The sequence below is a fragment of the Coregonus lavaretus genome (genome assembly GCF_964263955.1).
Source record: "Coregonus lavaretus genome assembly, chromosome: 36".
NCBI lineage: Eukaryota > Metazoa > Chordata > Actinopteri > Salmoniformes > Salmonidae > Coregonus > Coregonus lavaretus.
The window spans coordinates 21,767,494-21,789,155 of NC_140023.1; the positions used below are offsets into that span (position 1 = coordinate 21,767,494).

The 21,662-nt window shown below is 41.4% G+C and overlaps 1 protein-coding gene across 1 annotated transcript in view; it reads left to right on the forward strand.

Moving 5' to 3' along the window:
* LOC311110733 (gamma-aminobutyric acid receptor subunit pi-like) overlaps window positions 1–21,662 on the forward strand; it is a gene marked incomplete at both ends in the record, with an annotated part of 61,648 nt that overhangs the window by 24,640 nt on the left and 15,346 nt on the right. The window contains one exon of the mRNA XM_084153293.1: window positions 17,375–17,487. Coding sequence (XP_084009419.1) covers window positions 17,375–17,487 — 113 coding nt within the window. The remainder of the gene's footprint in view (window positions 1–17,374; window positions 17,488–21,662) is intronic.

The window sequence follows — 21,662 nt, forward strand, 5'->3', positions numbered from 1 at the left end:
CTGCCCAGCTGCACTGTAGATAAATCTACAATAATCGAGAATTTCAACAAGCATTTTGCTACGGCTGGCCATGCTTTCCACCTGGCTACCACTACCCCGGCCACCAGCTCTGCACCCTCCACTGCAACTTGCCCATGCCCCCCCCCCCCCACCACCCCAATTCTCCTTCACACAAATCCAGACAGCTGATGTTCTGAAAGAGTTGCAAAATCTGGACCCCTACAAATCATCTGGGCTAGACAATCTGGACCCTTTCTTTCTAAAAATAGCCGCCGAAATTGTCGCAAGCCCTATTACTAGCCTGTTCAACCTCTTTTTCATAACGGCTGAGATCCACAGAGATTGGAAAGCTGCCGCGGTCATCCCCCTCTTCAAAGGGAGTGACACTCTAGATCCAAACTGTTACAGACCTATATCCATCCTGCCCTGCCTTTCGAAAGTTTTTGAAAGTCAAGTTAACAAACAGATCACCGACCATTTCGAATCCCACCGTTTCTTCTCCGCTATGCAATCCAGTTTCCGAGCTGGTCATGGGTGCACCTCAGCCACGCTCAAGGTCCTAAACGATATTATAACCGCGATCGATAATAGACAGTACTGTGGAGCCGTCTTCATCGACTTGGCCAAGGCTTTCGACTCTGTCAACCACCGCATTCTTATTGGCAGACTAAATAGCCTTGGTTTCTCAAATGACTGCCTCGCCTGGTTCACCAACTACTTCTCAGATAGAGTTCAATGTGTCAAATCGGAGGGCCTGTTGTCTGGACCTATGGCAGTCTCTATAGGGGTGCCACAGGGTTCAATTCTTGGGCCGTCTCTTTTCTCCGTGTATATCAATGATGTCGCTCTTGCTGCTGGTGACTCTCAGATCCACCTATACGCAGACGACACAATTTTTTATATATCTGGCCCTTCATTGGACACTGTGTTAACAAACCTCCAAATGAGCTTCAATGCCATACAACACTCCTTCTGTAGCCTCCAACTGCTCGTAAACACTAGTAAAACTAAATGCATGCTCTTCAATCGAACGCTGCTGGCACCCGCCCACCCGACTAGAATCACTACTCTCGACGGGTCTGACCTAGTGTATGTGGACATCTACAAATACCTAGGTGTCTGTTTAGACTGTAAACTGTCCTTCCAGACTCACATTAAGCATCTCCAATCCAAAGTAAAATCTAGAATCGGCTTCCTATTTCGCAACAAAGCCTCCTTCACTCATGCTGCCAAACATGCCCTCTTAAAACTGACTATCCTACCAATCCTTGACTTCGGCGATGTCATTTACAAAATAGCCTCCAACACTCTACTCAGCAAATTGGATGTAGTCTATCACAGTGCCATCCGTTTCGTCACCAAAGCCCCATATACTACCCACCACTCTGACCTGTACGCTCTTGTTGGCTGGTCCTCAATACATATTCGTCGCCAAACCCACTGGCTTCAGGCCATCTATAAATCACTGCTAGGCAAATCTCCGCCTTATCATAGCTCATTGGTCACCATAGCAACACCCACCCGTAGTATGCGCTCCAGCAGGTATATCTCACTGGTCATCCCCAAAGCCAACACATCCTTTGGCCGCCATTCCTTCCAGTTCTCTGCTGCCAATGACTGGAACGAACTGCAAAAATCTCTGAAGCTGGAGGCTCTTATCTCCCTCACTAACTTTAAGCATCAGTTGTCAGAGCACCTTACCGATCACTGCACCTGTACACAGCCCTTCTGAAATTAGCCCACTCAACTACTTCGTCCCCATATTGTTATTTATTTTTCTCATTTGCACCACAGTATCTCTATTTGCACATCATCTCTTGCACATCTATCATTCCAATGTTAACACTAATTGTAATTATTTTGCACTATGGCCTATTTATTGCCTTACCGCCTTACCTTTATTGCCTTGTATTTTTGACTCTCTACATTTGCACACACTGTATATATATTTTCTGTGGTATTTTTGTTGTTGTTTTTATCGCACTGCTTTGCTTTATCTTGGCCAGGTCGCAGTTGTAAATGAGAACTTGTTCTCAACTGGCTTACCTGGTTAAATAAAGGGAAAATAAAAAAATAAAAAAAATCTGACCACTTGACGTTTTCCACATTTTGTTACGTTACAGCCTTTTTCTAAAATCGATTACATTGTTTTTTCCCCTCATCAATCTACACACAATACCCCATAATGACAAAGCAAAAACTGGTTGTATTTTTTTGTTGTTGCAAATGTCTAAAAAAGAAATATGACATTTATATAAGTATTCAGACCCTTACTAGATACTTTGTTAAAGCACCGTTGGCATCGATTACAGCCTCGAGTCTTCTTGGGTATGACGCTACAAGCTTGGCACACCTGTATTTGGGGAGTTTCTCCCAGTCTTCTCTGCAAATCCTCTCAAGCTCTCTCAGGTTGGATGGGGAGCGTCGCTGCACAGCTATTTTCAGGTGTCTCCAGAGATGTTCGATCAGCTTCAAGTCCGGGATCTGGCTGTGCCACTCAAGGACATTCAGAGACTTGTCCCGAAGCCACTCCTGCGTTGTCTTGGCTATGTGCTTAGGGTCATTGTCCTGCAGTCCTGATCGCTCTGGAGCAGGTTTTCATCAAGGATCTTTCTGTACTTTGCTCCATTCATCTTTCCCTCAATCCTGACTGGTCTCCCAATCCCTGCCTCTGAATAACATCCCCACAGCATGATGCTGCCACCACCATGCTTCCTCTAGACATGACGCTTGGCATTCAGGTCAAAGAGTTCAATCTTGGTTTCATCAGACCAGAGAATCTTGTTTCTCATGGTCTGAGCGTCCTTTAGGAGCCTTTTGGCAAACTCCAAGCGGGCTGGCGTGTCTTTTGAGAAGTGGCTTCCGTCTGGCCACTCTACCATAAAGGCCTGATTGGTGGAGTGCTGCAGAGATGGTTGTCCTTCTGGAAGGTTCTCCCCATCTCCACAGAGGAACTCTAGAGCTCTGTCAGAGTGACCATCAGGTTCTTGGTCACCTCCCTGACCAAGGCCCTTCTCCCCCGATTGCTGAGTTTGGCCAGGCGGCCAGCTCTAGGAAACTTCTTCCATTTAAGAATGATGGAGGCCACTGTGTTCTTGGGGACCTTCAATGCTGCAGAAATATTTTGGTACCCTTCCCCAGATCTGTGCCTTGACACAATCCTGTCTCGGAGCTGTACAGACAATTCCTTCGACCTCATGGCTTGGTTTTTGCTCTGACATGCACTGTCAACTGTGGGACCTTATATAGACAGATGTGTGCTTTTCCAAATCAAGTCCCATCAATTGAATTTACCACAGGTGGACTCCAATCAAGTTGTAGAAACATCTCATGGATGATCAATGGAAAAGCATGCACCTGAGCTCAATTTCCAGTATCATAGCAAAGGGTCTGAATACATATGTAAATATGGTATGTCTGTGTTTAAGTTTGTATACATTTGCAAAAATAATAATTTAATCCATTTTAGAATAAGGCTTTAAAGTAACAAAATGTGGAAAAAGTCAAGGGGTCTGAATACTTTCTGAATGCACTGTATAATCCTGTCTGCTACACAGACCAAAAAGTGGTAATTTTCATATTGAAGTGTACTGCCCTAATTTTTTTAATCTCTGGTGTGCAGGCCTACTGTTTTCCAGTTGTTTCCATTTTTCTTGGCTAGTCAAAACCAGAGCCCTATACTATGAATCAGGTTTGAGGAGTTACCGAGGTAACTTTGGTCAACTCTGAGTTCAACTTGGGATAACCGGTACCATAAAAGTGGCTCACCTTTTAGCCAGGTACATTTCTATGGCAACGAATCCTTCAAAACTAACCTGCTCCGGGGCAGGCTAACTCAGGTTTAACTCCATTTACCCTGAATGAAGTGTCCAATGAAATAAGATCCCTCCCTCTTGCAAAGGTTGCGTCATCATCACCTTCATTTTTATCAAATGTTTTTTTGTGTTCAAAAATAATACTGTTAAAATACCTATCACATTACACATTTAGTAATCACAAAATGCATTTGAAACTTCATGCACAGTAAAGCTTTATATGACTTAATACAATTATTTTATCGATGGGAGTGGGAAAAAAGGTGCTTGTGCATTGATCAGCACACCAAAACACACCAAAGACGGCATTAATGATAAAGAATAAAGTAAAGTCGCCTCTTCTAAAAGCCTATTTGCTCACCGTAGCCTGCTGAATTTGTAAGATAACTTTTCTTTCATTTCTTTCAATGAAACATGCGACAAGCATGCACAGTTACAAGCCTGCTAGAGTTAGCGGCAAGCAGTGGTGGAAAAAGTACTCAATTGTCATACTTGAGTAAACAAATAAAGATACCTGAATAGAAAATGACTCAAGTAAAAGTGAAAGTCATCCAGAAACGTACTACTTGAGTAAAAGTCTAAAAGTATCTGGTTTTAAATGCACTTACTGTAAGTACAGTGAAAAAGTCAATTGTCATACTTGTCATGCTCTATATCAAATTCCTTATATTAAGCAAACCAGACGGCATGATTTTCTTGTTTTTTTTGTAATTTACGGACAGCCAGGGACACACTCCAACACTCAGACTTAATTTACAAACACAGTATTTGGATTTAGTGAGTCCGCCAGATCAGTGGCAGTAGGGATGACAACGCGTTATATTGATAGGTGCGTGAATTGGACCATATTGCTGTCCTGCCTGAGCATTCAAAATATAACGAATACTTTTGGGTGTCAGGGGAAATGAATGTATACATATTTTCTTTAGGAATGTAGTTGAGTACAAGTAAAAGTTATCCAAAATATAAATATTAAAGTAAAGTACAGATACCCCAAAAATACTTAAGTAGTACTTTAAAGTATTTTTAGTTAAGTACTTTACACCACTGGCATCTGGTGGACGAGCAATATCCACCGTCATAGGACGGATGAAGCATGAGCTGGAATTAGAAGCTAACTGAAGCTGGCTAGCTTTCGAAAACCCTGAGTAGATTTAGCTTCCTTCATAATATACCCCTCAGGAAGGCAAAGTTGTTTGTTTATTTTCATTTTTTATACAGGCTGTCATTAACATGCCTGTTGTTCTGTCTTATCCAGTGTTGTGGAAGAACAAAGTAATTATCCTGTTGAGTACCTTTTTCTGGGTGGTCAACCATTTCTCCCCAACAAGTCAATTAATGCACTAATGGGATGGAAAGTCTGTAAATAGTAATTATAGATTGTGTTAATAAACATCTCTATTTGATGGTTCTGTTTTAGATATTTTGTTTAGTTTTAAAGGTACATTAACACTCCAAAATCAGATCTCTAAAGTAGTGTTCTGTTGAGATAAATCGAAGTCCCAGGTCATCTATTTTGTAATTCCAGCTCTATGCCTCAATCCAAAAATTAATGATAGTCCCTTTAATGTTGTTCTTTTGCTGAGGAAAACGCTTTTTCAGTAAAGTAGCACAAATTACTGTCTGCATCAGCAATTAGACCAGCCTGGCGACCAGGGGCATGCAGGGTTTGGACTGAACCTTAGATTCTAGAACGCACCTCCCCTCCTCTGTATCCTGCTCCTTCCCTGAGTCATATTCCATATGGCCAAATCCACTTAGCTAATTACTGTCTAGCTTCCCCTCATATCCTCCTCAGGCTCTGCTGCTCCCAAGGAAACACAAAATACACATTTACTGAACCAGTCTGGACTAAAATGCATCCATAAAAAAGAAAAGAAAACAAACACACACGGTCATAACAATGTCATAATATGTCATAACAGTTGACATAACTTGTCATAACATGTCAGAATATGGTCATAACACTGTCATGACACATATATTTAGACCTGTTTTGACATACATTTATATTGTGTTATTTTATGGCTGGTAATGACACTTACAAAAGAGTGTTAAAACCTACGAAACCTACCACACAAGGCAAAACATTCCGTCACACCATAGCCTACTTGTCAACAGTATGTTTATGTTATATAACATTTTCTGAAATGGAACATATTAAATTATCATTGTAATTGAGTGCACATTGATGTCATACATGCACCTACCCCAATGCTCTGTTGCTGATGACTGGGATGAATGCAGGAGCAGATTTCAGGAGCAGGACAAGACACCCTCTATGTACGTGATAGGCCCATCTGGCTTATATGATCATGAAGGTCATAATGCTTCTTGACAGTGTCATAAAGTGCATTTTCTTAGTCCAAGTAAAGTGACACAGGATGGTTCTAATGCTTCTTGACAGTGTCATAAAGTGCATTTTCTTAGTCCAAGTAAAGTGACACAGGATGGTCATAATGCTTCATGACAGTGTCATAAAGTATATTTTCTACAAGTTATTTAAAATATGATGAACAAAAAAAACATAACTGTAAAGAATTCATTACAACAACAACAAAGGAATTAAGAAAAAACGTTCAAACGAAAGGAAACTTCTTTGCAGGGAAAAAACATATTTGAATAAATGTGGGTTTTGACACTCTTATGTAGGTGTCACAACCTGTCATAACCAGCCATAAAATAACGCAATATATGTCACAACAGGTGTAAATATATGGGTCATATGACATACAATTCCAGAGCTTTTTGAAGAGACACACTTGGCCAGACCCGATTTAGGCTTGGGAGCCATTCCTACTTAAATGCTTAGCTTCCCTAAAGATTTCTAGGCATTAAATGGAGTACTGTCTGATTAAAGCAGACATATACCAACAATTAAAAGCATATCTTTAATGGATGAATCCTGTCAGGAGGTTTTTCTTGAGGTTGTCGAGTTGTGTCTGCAGTGCCTTTAATGGCTGCTGGAAGGGTCTGTGATGTGTCGAGACGCTTCCTGTCAATTACTTCCTTTCTTCAGGACTGGAGGCATTCAAATTTGCATCACTGTTTGCACTCCGTTGGAATTGCATTATTGCACAGGACATTATTTTGATCATTGTCTGAGAGAGGAAAGGAGCGATGCATGGGGCTCTCTACTCTCTCTCTGCCTGCACAGCATCCAATCATCCCCAGCTGAACCCATTAAGGAGGCTTTGCACACATCCAATAAATTACTCATGCCTGATTCTCCGAGCAGTGACTAGGCTATATGAGCGCCCAGATAACTGTGAACGATGGATTCATACACATCAGACAGAAAGTGGCTCAACCGCAGAGATTCTCTTTTTCTCACTTCTGGTAGATCACAGAGGGCCCTTAATCACTAAGTTTCCCTTTGAATGTCAATGGGATTCTGTCTTGGGTAACTCAAGAACAATCTCTTTTTGTTGCGGGTAGCATTGTACGCTGATTGGTGGCCTGTTCAGCAGGGGTGGAAGATATAGCTTTTGCCATCATAAAAATCCTTACATGGAAGTTACAATCGATCTGCAATATTAAAGCTGATCTACCCCCTAAATAAAAAATGAAAAAATGAATCTATTTGTGCACACAAAGCTAGTATCGACCATGAATCAACTTTCACAAGTATTACAACTTCACTGTATGTAGTAAAGTATTGACTTGACCAGTGAACCAGCTGTGGAGAGGCAGTAGTATAATGTATACATATTGCATTACAAACATAACATCATACATGATTAAACCAAACCACCATGTTAAAAACATCTATGAAAATAAAGAAAAAAAGCCAGAGTTGATTGAGGGTGGCTCTTCCATGCTTGGATGTTTCATTGTAAGTCAGTGTAGAGTTTGTAGAGGCCATGACAGTTGTAGCTACCAAGTTAGCAATACTTCAGCTTAATTAGCTATGGGTAATAGGCTGGAAAATCCCATTGCCAAGACTCCCTCCATCTCTCCCCAGACAATCAACAAGCCACACACACACAAGCACACACAAGCACACATGCACATGCACACACACACACACACACACACACACACAATTATGTATGCTGCCTGGCGGCATATCTGAAATGTACCTAAAATGTTATTTTTGTCATGTAAGATTCCATTGTATGTCATGTGCTAGTAAGCCCATGACAACAGGTAGACAGAGGTAGACAGAGATAGATGCAATAGATGTCAATAAAAGGTTGCACACTGCACGTTAAATACATGGCTGCCAAAGAATACCTATGCATTATCTGGTACTGATTTTATGCTGACCAATATGAATATATTTCCAAGAACTTATTCAAGAACTTGATTCCTAACTTTATTGCTAAGTTGGATAAAACACCTGAAGGTGCACATTTGGAGAATACGTTTGACACTCAGGGTACTTAGGGGAGTCATGTTTAAAATTCAAAACACAGTAGCCTGGGAGAGGAAGTATGAAATATTCGGCAAGAGAGTTTTCCTCTCCTACCAGAAGTCAAAGAGCTATGGTACCTGGGATAGCAGGGAAGAAAGAAACAGCAGTTTCTTTATCTGAACGCCTCAGACACAGAACCCACAAGGACGTTTTTGCTGTGCTTTCCTCAATGTCTTCAAGTGGGTGAGGGTCTGAGGACGTTGCTTAAGACCCAACAGAGCAGGGAAGAATAATATTGTAAGAGAACAGCGCAGACTTTCGTCAAATCCCATTTCACCACAGAAAAAATAATCTTCTCAGGAGAAAGAAAAAAACACGTATTTGAATTTGACCTGACAGGCGAAGCATCCAGTGTGCAGCCAACTAACATTTCAACTGCACACTGAAGACGTGGCTGATGCCATATGTTTTCACCTGTTCTCCCTTCCTGCCTGTCACTGGGGAATGAATGCCTCTTCTGACTTAGCCTTGGGCTGGGTGAGTAGGTCAAAAGGGCACACTGAAACAGTTAATCAAATTTCAAACCATGTGGAGAGGGGGCATTAACCATGTCCTAGAGTTTTTGTATCATTCAAAAGTCATTAGTTGGCATTTGAGAAATTAATGTGCATGATTACATTTTTACCTTGAGGTGCAAGGATCCTTCATGCGTAACAGTCTACTCAGTCTACTAGGCACTTATGGCCTTGAATATAGATGACATTTCGTTGGATGGTGTATACCATGTGTATCCCATACATGCGACTAATAAAACCTGAAACTTGAAACATTCACTTCTGTGGTCTAATTTGTATCCCCATTCTGACCTATCTATTCTGACATGTACAATGATTGCAGTTACACCAACACTGCTGCACATAACATCTTTGGCATGATTGGAAAAAGTTGAAATAAATTATACAGAGATCTACAGTGAAGGGCTCAAAGAGACAATTAAAATGACACACAAGTATGGTATTATATTATTTATTTGATTGATGGGTAGGAAGAACAAGATTCCCATTTGTTTATTTGGATCCCTATTAGCGTTTGAACAAGCAGCAGCTACTCTTACTGGGGTCCACAAAGAGAGCTGTAAATGTCGAAGAAATTGTAAAATTATACCCATCAGATTTCATGGGCATTATGTTTTCATGAGCCCCTGTGCTTGATGCAGTGAGAGTTCTGGTCTTTTTTGCATGATCTTTGTGGTGAAACAGCTCCCGTCTCATCAAATCCTATTGCGCTCGGGTGATTTGAACATGGCCTTGAATGGGAAAAGGTTTTTGATCGAATTCCCACTCCCACCCCCCTGTGTACATACTAGATGTATCCCATTCCTCTTGCTGCAGAGCGGGATCGGAATGTCGTGCCATGCGCCACAGGGATTTTTCCTACGGCAGAAGGCAGGAGGGGGGGGGGGGGGGGGAGTGGGATTGCCATGAAAAGATCGAAGAGGGAGAGAGCGGTTTTGATGGAAGTGTGCTGCTGTGGAGTGGGAGGGGGTGGGGGAGGAGGGAGAGGTGCTGTGGAGAGTGTTACTCAGTTCTCTGCAGGGGCTGTGCTGGACTGAATGAGTCTTTTGTGAAATGCGAGAACGCTGCCTCGGCTGATACCGGCCACATCTCTGTGTGAGCAGCAAAGGTTGGAGGGGAAAGGAGGGAAGGGAACACGGGAAGCGCTATGACACTGAAAGAAGATCTGAAAAGGCGGATTCCCCATGTGGTTGACTCCCCCACCCCACCACACTGCATCACCATCCCCTCAACCCCCTACCCCCTCTCTACTTCCACACATCTTACATCAAACCACCATTATCTACACCAGCCACAAGGCTATATGTCCCACTGTGGCACTGGTCATTGAGAACCACTTCACTTGCCACAAGAGTGATTTGGTATTTTACCAAGGACAGCAGTTTTTTGGTATTTTACAGATGTATCATTTTCTCTGCAGAGACTCCATTGGTATGTTTTGTGGAGGAACATCAATAATCAATAAAGGCTCCCCGTGCATCACCCCAGAAGCATTGAGAGAGATAAAGAAAGAGAGTGAGAGGGGGGAGGGGGGGAGAGATTAGAGATCCCAAAAGCCAGAGCAAGAGAGAGTGAGTAAGCAATCAACCAATATCCCCGATTCCTAGAAGCTGTGTTGTCATTGTTTCAGTTATTGGGATCACTGTATGTTCCAATAGTGCTGGAAACGACCAGCAGCCCAGCACTATTATATCAGTCTTATGCTGCATTCCTAACCAAGTGGGAAGTGGGAATTTACCACATACGACTGGGAAAAATCCACTTGAACGGCCCTCCAACTGATAATTACTAGTGAGAAACTCGTCTATCATCCCTGAGTCCCGACTTCTCCCACATGCAGACCTCTGACGTGAGTTACTAAGGAAATTACCTTGATAACAGCATTTTCGGCAGTTAAAGGGACATTCCAATCATTTTCATTATGTCCAGCACAATACCAGTATCTACATATGTGAAAATGACGCAAAAATATTAAGTAAAAAAGTTATACCCGATAACATTATCAAAAGTTAAAACATATCAAAAACTGTGATTTTCAAACACTATGAGTTCACAGTGACGTAGGGAGCAAGAAAATACCCTCCCTTACTTTTAATCCTACCATGTGATGTCACAGAGAAGCAATTTTTAGAACCTTTCTTCTTATCTTTATAACTACAGATCATAGAAACGCGCCATTTTCACATACAGTGCCTTCAGAAAGTAGTCATACCCCTTGACTTATTCCACATTTTTTTGTGTTATAGTCTGAATTCAAAATGGATTAAATAGATTTTTTTCCCCCATCCATCTAAATACAATACCCCATAATGACACAGTGAAACATGTTTTTAGACATTTTTGCAAATATGTTGAAAATGAAATTAATTTACATAACTATTCACACCCCTGAGTCAATACTTTGTAGAAGCACCTTTAGCAACGATTACAGCTATGAGTCTTCTGGGTAAGTCTCTAAGAGCTTTCCACACCTGGATTGTGCAACATTTGCCCATTATTATTTTCAAAATTCTTCAAGCTCTGTCAAATTTGTTGTTGATCATTGCTAGACAAACATTTTCAGGTCTTGCCATAGATTTTCAATTACGTTTACAGCAACAGTCAAACGTTTGGACACACCTACTCATTCAAGGGTTTTTCTTTATTACATTGTAGAATAATAGTGAAGACATTAAAACTATGAAATAACACATATGGAATCATGTACTAACCAAAAAAGTGTTAAACAAATCAAAATATATGTTATATTTGAGATTCTTCAAATAACCACCCTTTGCCTTGATGACAGCTTTGCACACTCTTGGCATTCTCTCAACCAGCTTCACCTGGAATGCTTTTCAAACAATATTGAAGGAGTTCCCACATATGCTGAGCACTTGTTGATGGCTGCTTTTCCTTCACTCTGCCATCCGACTCATCCCAAGCCATCTCAATTGGGGTGAGGTCAGAGTATTGTGGAGGTCAGGTCATCTGATGCAGCACTCCATCACTCTCCTTGGTCAAATAGCCCTTACACAGCCTGGATGTGTGTTGGGTCATTGTCCTGTTGAAAAACAAATGACAGTCCCACTAAGCCCAAACCAGATGGGATGGTGTATCGCTGCAGAATGCTGTGGTAGCCATGCTGGTTAAGTGTGCCTTGAATTCTAAATAAACCACAGACAGTGTCACCAGCAAAGCACCCCCCACACCATAACACCTCCTCCTCCATGCTTTACGGTGGGAACAACACATGTGGAGATTATCCGTTCACCCACACCGCGTCTCACAAAGACACGGCGGTTGGAACCAAAAATCTCAAATTTGGACTCCAGACCAAAGTACACATTTCCACCGGTCTAATGTCAATTACTCGTGTTTCTTGGACCAACAAGTCTCTTCTTCTTATTGGTGTCCTTTAGTAGTGGTTTCTTTGCAGCAATTCGACCATGAAGGCCTGATTCACGCAGTCCACTCTGAACAGTTGATGTTGAGATGTGTCTGTTACTTCAACTCTGTGAAGCATTTATTTGGGCTGCAATTTCTAAGGTTGGTAACTCTAATTAACTTATCCTCTGCAGCAGAGGGACCTCTGGGTCTTCCATTCCTGTGGCGGTCCTCATGAGAGCCAGTTTCATCATAGTGCTGAATGGTTTTTGCGACTGCACTTATTTGAGCTGTTCTTGCCATAATATGGACATGGTCTTTTACCAAATAGGGCTATCTTCTGTATATCCCCCCTACCTTGTTACAACACAACTGATTGGCTCAAACGCATTAAGAAGGAAAGAAATCCGACACAAATTAACTTTTAAGAAGGCACACCTGTTCATTGAAATGCATTCCAGGTGACTACCTCCTGAAGCTGGTTGAGAGAATGCCAAGAGCGTGCAAAGCTGTCATCAAGGCAAAGGGTGGATATTTGAAGAATCTCAAATTTAACATATATTTTGATTTGTTTAACACTTCTTTGGTTACTACATGATTCCATATGTGTTATTTCATGGTTTTGATGTCTTCACTATTATTCTACAATGTAATAAATTGTAAAAATAAAGACAAACGAGTGAATGAGTAGATGTGTCCAAACTTTTGACTGGTAGTGTAAGTCAAAACTGTAACTCGGCCACTCAGGAACATTCACTATCTTCTTGGTAAGCAAGTCCAGTGTGGATTTGGCCTTGTGTTTTAGGTTATAGTCCTGCTGAAAGGTGAATTAATCTCCCAGTGTCTGGTGGAAAGCAGACTGAACCAGGTTTTCCTCTATGATTTTGCCTGTGCTTAGCTCCATTCCGTTTCTTTTTTATCCTGATAAACTCCCCAATCCTTAACGTTTAAAGGCATACCCATAAAAGGATGCAGCCACCAATATACTTTAAAATATGATGAGTGGTACTCAGTAATGTGTTGTATTGGATTTGCCCCAAACATAACACTTTGTATTCAGGACAAAAAGTTCATTGCTTTGCCAATTTTTTTTCAGTATTACTTTAGTGCCTTGTTCCAAACAGGATGCATGTTTTGGAATATGTTTTATTCTGTACAGGCTTCCTTCTTTTCCCTCTGATAATTAGGTTAGTATTGTGGAGTAACTACAATGTTGTTGATGCATCCTCAGTTTTCTCCTATCACAGCCATTAAACTGTGTAACTGTTTAAAAGTCACCATTTGCATCAATAACTTCACCATGCTCAAAGGGATATTTTTGACAATCTACCAATAGGTGCCCTTCTTGCAAGGCATTGGAAAACCTCTCTGGTCTTTGTGGTTGAATCCGACTTTGAAATTCACTGCTCGACTGAGGGACCTTACAGATAATTGTGTGGGGTACAGAGATGAGGTAGTCATGAAAAAAATAATGTTAAACAATATTATTGCACACAGAATGAGTCCAATGTAACTTATTATGTGACTTGTTAAGCACATGTTTACTACTGAACGTATTTAGGCTATCCACAGCTTTTCATTTTTTACTAATTTGAAACATATAATTCCACTTTGACATTATGGCGTATTGTGTGTAGGCCAGTGAGAAATAATCTCTATTTAATCCATTTTAAATTCAGGCTGTAACACAAACAAATGTGGAAAAAGTCAAGGGTTGTGAACACTTTCTGAAGGCACTGTATGTTAACACTGGTATGGTGCTGGAGATAATGAATATGAGGTTGAAAAGTGTAAAAAAATTGTTCTTTAAATGTAACAACAAAACATTATTTATTAAATTCTATCTATTAATATGGGTTTTGAACTCTATAAATTGTTTACAAGCATTATAGCTGTACTTTTAGATTATGGTTGACTCAGCTTGTTGGCCATTAGCCAATCGGCATTTCTCAACGAGTTCAAAGCACATGCATGTACCCAACTGGTATTTATGACTTCACAACTGGGAAATGCACACCTGCCACTTGGTTACGAACGCAGCATGACTATTGCCTTATTGTGTCAGGTGATGAAGCAGAAGGCAGGATAGGTGTGCCAGGTCTGTCAGAGTGCATACTGGGATTCCTCACTCCACAGAGCAAGGCTTTCATCTAGGGAAAAGAGCTTGACTGGTGTATTTTAATATTGTATTTTTATTTACCTTTTCCACAAACAATATAGCGGATGATTGAATAGATAAAATACCCACTAGTACCATACCTGCGGGTATGTGTCGGTACAAACTTAGAAAAAAAGTTAGTATCTAGAACATAAAAGGTTCTTCAGCTGTCTCCATAGGAGAACCCTTTGATTAACCCTTTTTGGTTCCTGTTAGAACCCTACATGGAACCAAAAAGGGTTCTACCTGGAACCAAAAATTGTTATCTCATGGGGACAGCCGAAGAATCCTTTTGGAGTATTCACATTGGATTCTCCAGACTATCCCTTGGGGGCCTTCAAAGGTCCACTTCTCTGTATACAGAATCAGAGCTCACAGGATGAAGCCAAAGACTGTTTGGCAGGTAGGAGAGAGAATGCTTCCTCCAGCGCTTCTATAGTGAAGACATTTGGACAGTGATGAGCCAGGCAGTAGTGGGATTCTTTCACTCAGTCTGCCTACCTTCTTCCCATCATAGGGATTGAAATTGAGTATGAAATGGGTTATAGGTTTGGTGGGGAATCAATCTAATGGGAGATCAGTCTTATGATCTTATGATCTATGATCTCATAATGTTGATGTGGACTCTAGCGGATTTCTAGGATTAGTCATCATTAGCCCCGCTTTTTGTCATTGTACAGACAGAACCTTTCATATAACTGTGCACTATGTCTCTTTTTGTCATCCTGTTTTTCTTTCTCTCCCAATCTCACTCCAAAATAATAGATCCCAGCAGACTACATTGAGTGTACAAAACATTAAGAACACCTTCCTAATATTGAGTTGTACCTCCACCCCTTTTGCCCTCAGAAAAGCCTCAAGTCATCGGGGCATGGACTATACAAGGTGTCGAAAGCATTCCACAGGGATGCTGGCCCATGTTGACTCCAATGCTTCCCAAGGTTGAGTCAAGTTGGCTGGATGTACTTTGGGTGGTGGACCATTCTTGATACACACGGGAAACTGTTGAGTGTGAAAAACCCAGCAGCGTTGCAGTTCTTGACACAAACCAGTGTGCCTGGCACCTACTACCATACCCCATTCAACGGCACTTACTGTAAATATTTTGTCTTACCCATTCATCCTCTGAATGGCACACATACACAATCCATGTCTCAATTGTCTCAAGGCTAAAAAATCCTTCTTTAACCTGTCTCCTCCGCTTCATCTACACTGATTAAAGTGGATTTAACAAGTGACATCAATAAGGGATCATAGCTTTCACCTGGATTCACCTGGTCAGTCTATGTCATGTTTCGTGCACTCAGTGTATATGCTACTGCTGCTTCAATGGACTGACCCCTGATACTGGTGGCAGTGTTTTGATGTGAGCTCCTATAGATGCCAAGCTCACCTACACTGGGGAGTGTGTGTGTGTGTGTGTGTGCGTGTGTGCGTGTGTGTGTGTGTGTGCATGTGTGTGTGCGTGCATGTGTGTGTGCGTTAGAGACAGTGCGTGCATGTGTGTGCATGCGCGCCCATGTGTGTATCACTGTGTGTGTGTGTGTGTATGTGTAGGTATGGGTCATTCGTGATTTACATTTACATTTACGTCATTTAGCAGACGCTCTTATCCAGAGCGACTTACAAATAGGTGCATTCACCTTATAGCCAGTGGGATCACCACTTTACAATGTTTTTATTTTTTAATTTTTTTATTTCATTTTTCTTTTAATTTTGTTTATTATTAAAACATGTATTTATTTATTTTTATAGTGATGACCCAGTTTCATAATGAAGGGCTCTGTCACAAACATGTATTTTTCTTCCCAGGGCTGGAGTGAAGCCTGCCTGTCATATACATTCCTGGAAGGGTTTCATCAATACTTTGCTCACGGAATCCTGTAAACTAATTTGACATGGTCAGGTAGAACAAGTCTCCGGTGTTATGAGTGAATGTGAATTATGTGCGCCTGTCTTGCCAATTTTTTAAAAAGTCACTCTTAAAGTCATTCTTATTTAAAGAGTGTCCTATATGCAGTTGAGTTCATCTGGATTCATGACGTGTCTTTTCATTATTAGAATATGGCTGACGTGTCAGTCTGAGAGTTGGGTAGGGAATTTAATTACAACAAGCTAAAGCACACTCAAAAAGTCACTTACTAGAGGCTTTTAGAGCTAGTTAAGATCCCTTTAAACTCATAAATAGTCCCGTTTTCTCAGATAGTATCAAACGCTAATGACGTTACAAGTCACTGTCTGTCTGTATGCATTCATCAAGTTTTATGTGAACTTCTGAAACTGTGACAGTGTTGTAAAGTCTACAAATTGAATTTAAATTCAACACAGTAACGAATGCTCTCTGGACTCATGAGTAAAAGCCTTTAACCTTGCTTGAACAGATAATTAACTCTAGTGACTGAGAATGAGTGGCTGTTGACTGTGAGCACAGTTAGGGCACATACATGCCTGCTAGCGTATGGAGATGAATGTAATGTATCTGCCTACCACACTTGTCCTAATCTGCTTTCCATCAATGTTCCTTACATCACTAACTAAGTTCCTGGGCTTAATCCATTTGCGAGCATATTTAGATTCCAGATGTTAATGCCCAAACGGACAGTACTACCATGGGAGAAGGTGCATGAATGTGTTCTTCAGTGTTCTTCTCCCTCAATCCCTGGTGAAATAATAATCTCCCTTCACCGCTACATGCCTTTAAGGAGAACAATCAGTGGAACTGCATATGGAAGCTGATCTGAGCTCAGGAGATGAGCGGAGTCAAGCGTGTAGAGGTAGAAGAGGAAGTTGAAGATTGCTGATGATGGAATGTTTCAAGTATTCTGACCCAGTTGGGATCAAAGTAAACCAATTACGAAAAATGAGTTTTGTTCTTTTCTCCCTTTTCATTCCAAGTTGTTTGGAGGCCTTTTAATCTAGTGCTTCTCTTACCACAGTTTAATTTATTCAGGAGGTATTGTTGAGCTCAACTGGCAGAGCACAGAGGTAGGATAGTCAGGCTGAATAGCAGGAACCGTTTGGTATCCACTGAGGATGAATGCACTGAGGGGAAAGACACTCAATTATTTCATTTGTTCTTTCTCCGTTCTTTTCTTCTCCTCAGGATGTTAGAGAACTCGCTGCTCAGCGCTGAAGTGAAGGAGGGAGAGATTCTGCCTCCCACCATTCAGAAACTGATGAAAGGATACAACAAGTACCTCAGGCCCTTCTTTGACAGTAAGGGAAATTGCACACATCCCTGGAAAATGAGATGAGGCTCAAGTGAGATGTGTGTGTGTGTGTGTGTGTGTGTGTGTGTGTGTGCATGCGTGTGTTTTTTTGTCTGTGTGATTGTGTGGCTTACCATATTCCCATATTCATTTCAATATTACCATATTTTGGCTATGCATAAATCTCCCTGAGCTTTTACCTGGCAGATGGAAGCAATCTCATTCCACATGCATAACACAGTATGTGCATGACGAACATTCACTGAAACTAAATACATGATACCAACACATTAACACAGCTGGTGATTTTAGTCATAGGGTTAGGCTATTAATATCAAGAGTAAGCAGCTGACAAAGTCTGTTATTTGTCTGAGCAGACACAATTCCCATGCATACTTAGTGTGACTTCCTAAACTGGATGCCATAGAAATTCAATATTTTAATGCATAGGCCTACTCAGTGTGACTTCCTAATATGGATTCCATACTAACAGTGTAACCTCGAGACAGTGACATAAAGTATTGTAGCCTTTGATCCTCTGCACAGTGTTTGTACTTCTCACAAATCCCTTGTCATTTTCATTGTTTCTGCCTCAGAGAATCCCTCTAAATGTGTCTACTGTTTGATCAGTGATCGCTGAGACTGAACCGAATCAGAGCAAATGTACAGTGGGGAAAAAAGTATTTAGTCAGCCACCAATTGTGCAAGTTCTCCCACTTAAAAAGATGAGAGAGGCCTGTAATTTTCATCATAGGTACACGTCAACTATGACAGACAAATTGAGATTTTTTTCTCTCCAGAAAATCACATTGTAGGATTTTTAATGAATTTATTTGCAAATTATGGTGGAAAATAAGTATTTGGTCACCTACAAACAAGAAAGATTTCTGGCTCTCACAGACCTGTAACTTCTTCTTTAAGAGGCTCCTCTGTCCTCCACTCGTTACCTGTATTAATGGCACCTGTTTGAACTTGTTATTAGTATAAAAGACACCTGTCCACAACCTCAAACAGTCACACTCCAAACTCCACTATGGCCAAGACCAAAGAGCTGTCAAAGGACACCAGAAACAAAATTGTAGACCTGCACCAGGCTGGGAAGACTGAATCTGCAAAAGGTAAGCAGCTTGGTTTGAAGAAATCAACTCTGGGAGCAATTATTAGGAAATGGAAGACATACACGACCACTGATAATCTCCCTCGATCTGGGGCTCCACGCAAGATCTCACCCCGTGGGGTCAAAATTTTTACAAGAACGGTGAGCAAAAATCCCAGAACCACACGAGGGGACCTAGTGAATGACCTGCAGAGAGCTGGGACCAAAGTAACAAAGCCTACCATCAGTAATACACTATGCCGCCAGGGACTCAAATCCTGCAGTGCCAGACGTGTCCCCCTGTTTAAGCCAGTACATGTCCAGGCCCGTCTGAAGTTTGCTAGAGTGCATTTGGATGATCCAGAAGAGGATTGGGAGAATGTCATATGGTCAGATGAAACGAAAATATAACTTTTTGGTAAAAACTCAACTTGTCGTGTTTGGAGGACAAAGAATGTTGAGTTGCATCCAAAGAACACCATACCTACTGTGAAGCATGGGGGTGGAAACATCATGCTTTGGGGCTGTTTTTCTGCAAAGGGACCAGGACGACTGATCAGTGTAATGGAAAGAAAGAATGGGGCCATGTATCGTGAGATTTTGAGTGAAAACCTCCTTCCATCAGCAAGGGCATTGAAGATGAAATGTGGCTGGGTCTTTCAGCATGACAATGATCCCAAACACACCGTCCGGGCAACGAAGGAGTGGTTTCGTAAGAAGCATTTCAAGGTCCTGGAGTGGCCTAGCCAGTCTCCAGATCTCAACCCCATAGAAAATCTTTGGAGGGAGTTGAAAGTCCGTGTTGCCCAGCGACAGCCCCAAAACATCACTGCTCTAGAGGAGATCTGCATGGAGGAATGGGCCAAAATATCAGCAACAGTGTGTGAAAACCTTGTGAAGACTTACAGAAAACGTTTGACCTGTGTCATTGCCAACAAAGGGTATATAACAAAGTATTGAGAAACTTTTGTTATTGACCAAATACTTATTTTCCACCATAATTTGCAAATAAATTCATTAAAAATCCTACAATGTGATTTTCTGGAATTTTTTTCTCATTTTGTCTGTCATAGTTGACGTGTACCTATGATGAAAATTACAGGCCTCTCTCATCTTTTTAAGTGGGAGAACTTGCACAATTGGTGGCTGACTAAATACTTTTTTTCTCCACTGTAATTAACAGAGATGAGTGCACTCCTGATTGCCATGAACCCCACATAAGAGGGCAGCTTCCTGGAAAGGATGGAAATGCACACACATAAATACAAACACACATACAGTTGAAGTCGGAAGTTTACATACACCTTAGCCAAATACATTTAAACTCAGTTTTTCACAATTCCTGACATTTAATCCTAGTAAAAATTCCCTGTCTTAGGTCAGTTAGGATCACCACTTTATTTTAAGAATGTGAAATGTCAGAATAATAATAGAGAGAATGATTTATTTCAGCTTTGATTTCTTTCATCACATTCCCAGTGGGTCAGAAGTTTACATACACTCAATTAGTATTTGGTAGCATTGCCTTTAAATTGTTTAACTTAGGTCAAACGTTTTGGGTAGCCTTACACAAGCTTCCCACAGTAAGTTGGGTGAATGTTGGCCCATTCCTCATGACAGAGCTGGTGTAACTGAGTCAGGTTTGTAGGCCTCCTTGCTCGCACACACTTTTTCAGTTCTGCCCACAAATTGTCTATAGGATTGAGGTCAGGGCTTTGTGATGGCCACTCCAATACATTGACTTTGTTGTCCTTAAGCCATTTTGCCACAACTTTGGAAGTATGCTTGGGGTCATTATCCATTTGGAAGACCCATTTGCAACCAAGCTTTAACTTCCTGACTGATGTCTTGAGATTTTGCTTCAATACAGTGGGGAAAAAAGTATTTAGTCAGCCACCAATTGTGCAAGTTCTCCCACTTAAAAAGATGAGAGAGGCCTGTAATTTTCATCATAGGTGCACGTCAACTATGACAGACAAATTGAGAAAACAAAATCCAGAAAATCACATTGTAGGATTTTTAATGAATTTATTTGCAAATTATGGTGGAAAATAAGTATTTGGTCAATAACAAAAGTTTCTCAATACTTTGTTATATACCCTTTGTTGGCAATGACACAGGTCAAACCTTTTCTGTAAGTCTTCACAAGGTTTTCACACACTGTTGCTGGTATTTTGGCCCATTCCTCCATGCAGATCTCCTCTAGAGCAGTGATGTTTTGGGGCTGTCGCTGGGCAACACAGACTTTCAACTCCCTCCAAAGATTTTCTATGGGGTTGAGATCTGGAGACTGGCTAGGCCACTCCAGGACCTTGAAATGCTTCTTACAAAGCCACTCCTTCGTTGCCCGGGCGGTGTGTTTGGGATCATTGTCATGCTGAAAGACCCAGCCACGTTTCATCTTCAATGCCCTTGCTGATGGAAGGAGGTTTTCACTCAAAATCTCACGATACATGGCCCCATTCATTCTTTCCTTTACACGGATCAGTCGTCCTGGTCCCTTTGCAGAAAAACAGCCCCAAAGCATGATGTTTCCACCCCCATGCTTCACAGTAGGTATGGTGTTCTTTGGATGCAACTCAGCATTCTTTGTCCTCCAAACACGACGAGTTGAGTTTTTACCAAAAAGTTATATTTTGGTTTCATCTGACCATATGACATTCTCCCAATCCTCTTCTGGATCATCCAAATGCACTCTAGCAAACTTCAGACGGGCCTGGACATTTACTGGCTTAAGCAGGGGGACACGTCTGGCACTGCAGGTTTTGAGTCCCTGGCGGCGTAGTGTATTACTGATGATAGGCTTGGTTACTTTGGTCCCAGCTCTCTGCAGGTCATTCACTAGGTCCCCTCGTGTGGTTCTGGGATTTTTGCTCACCGTTCTTGTGATCATTTTGACCCCACGGGGTGAGATCTTGCGTGGAGCCCCAGATCGAGGGAGATTATCAGTGGTTGTGTATGTCTTCCATTTCCTAATAATTGCTCCCACAGTTGATTTCTTCAAACCAAGCTGCTTACCTATTGCAGATTCAGTCTTCCCAGCCTGGTGCAGGTCTACAATTTTGTTTCTGGTGTCCTTTGACAGC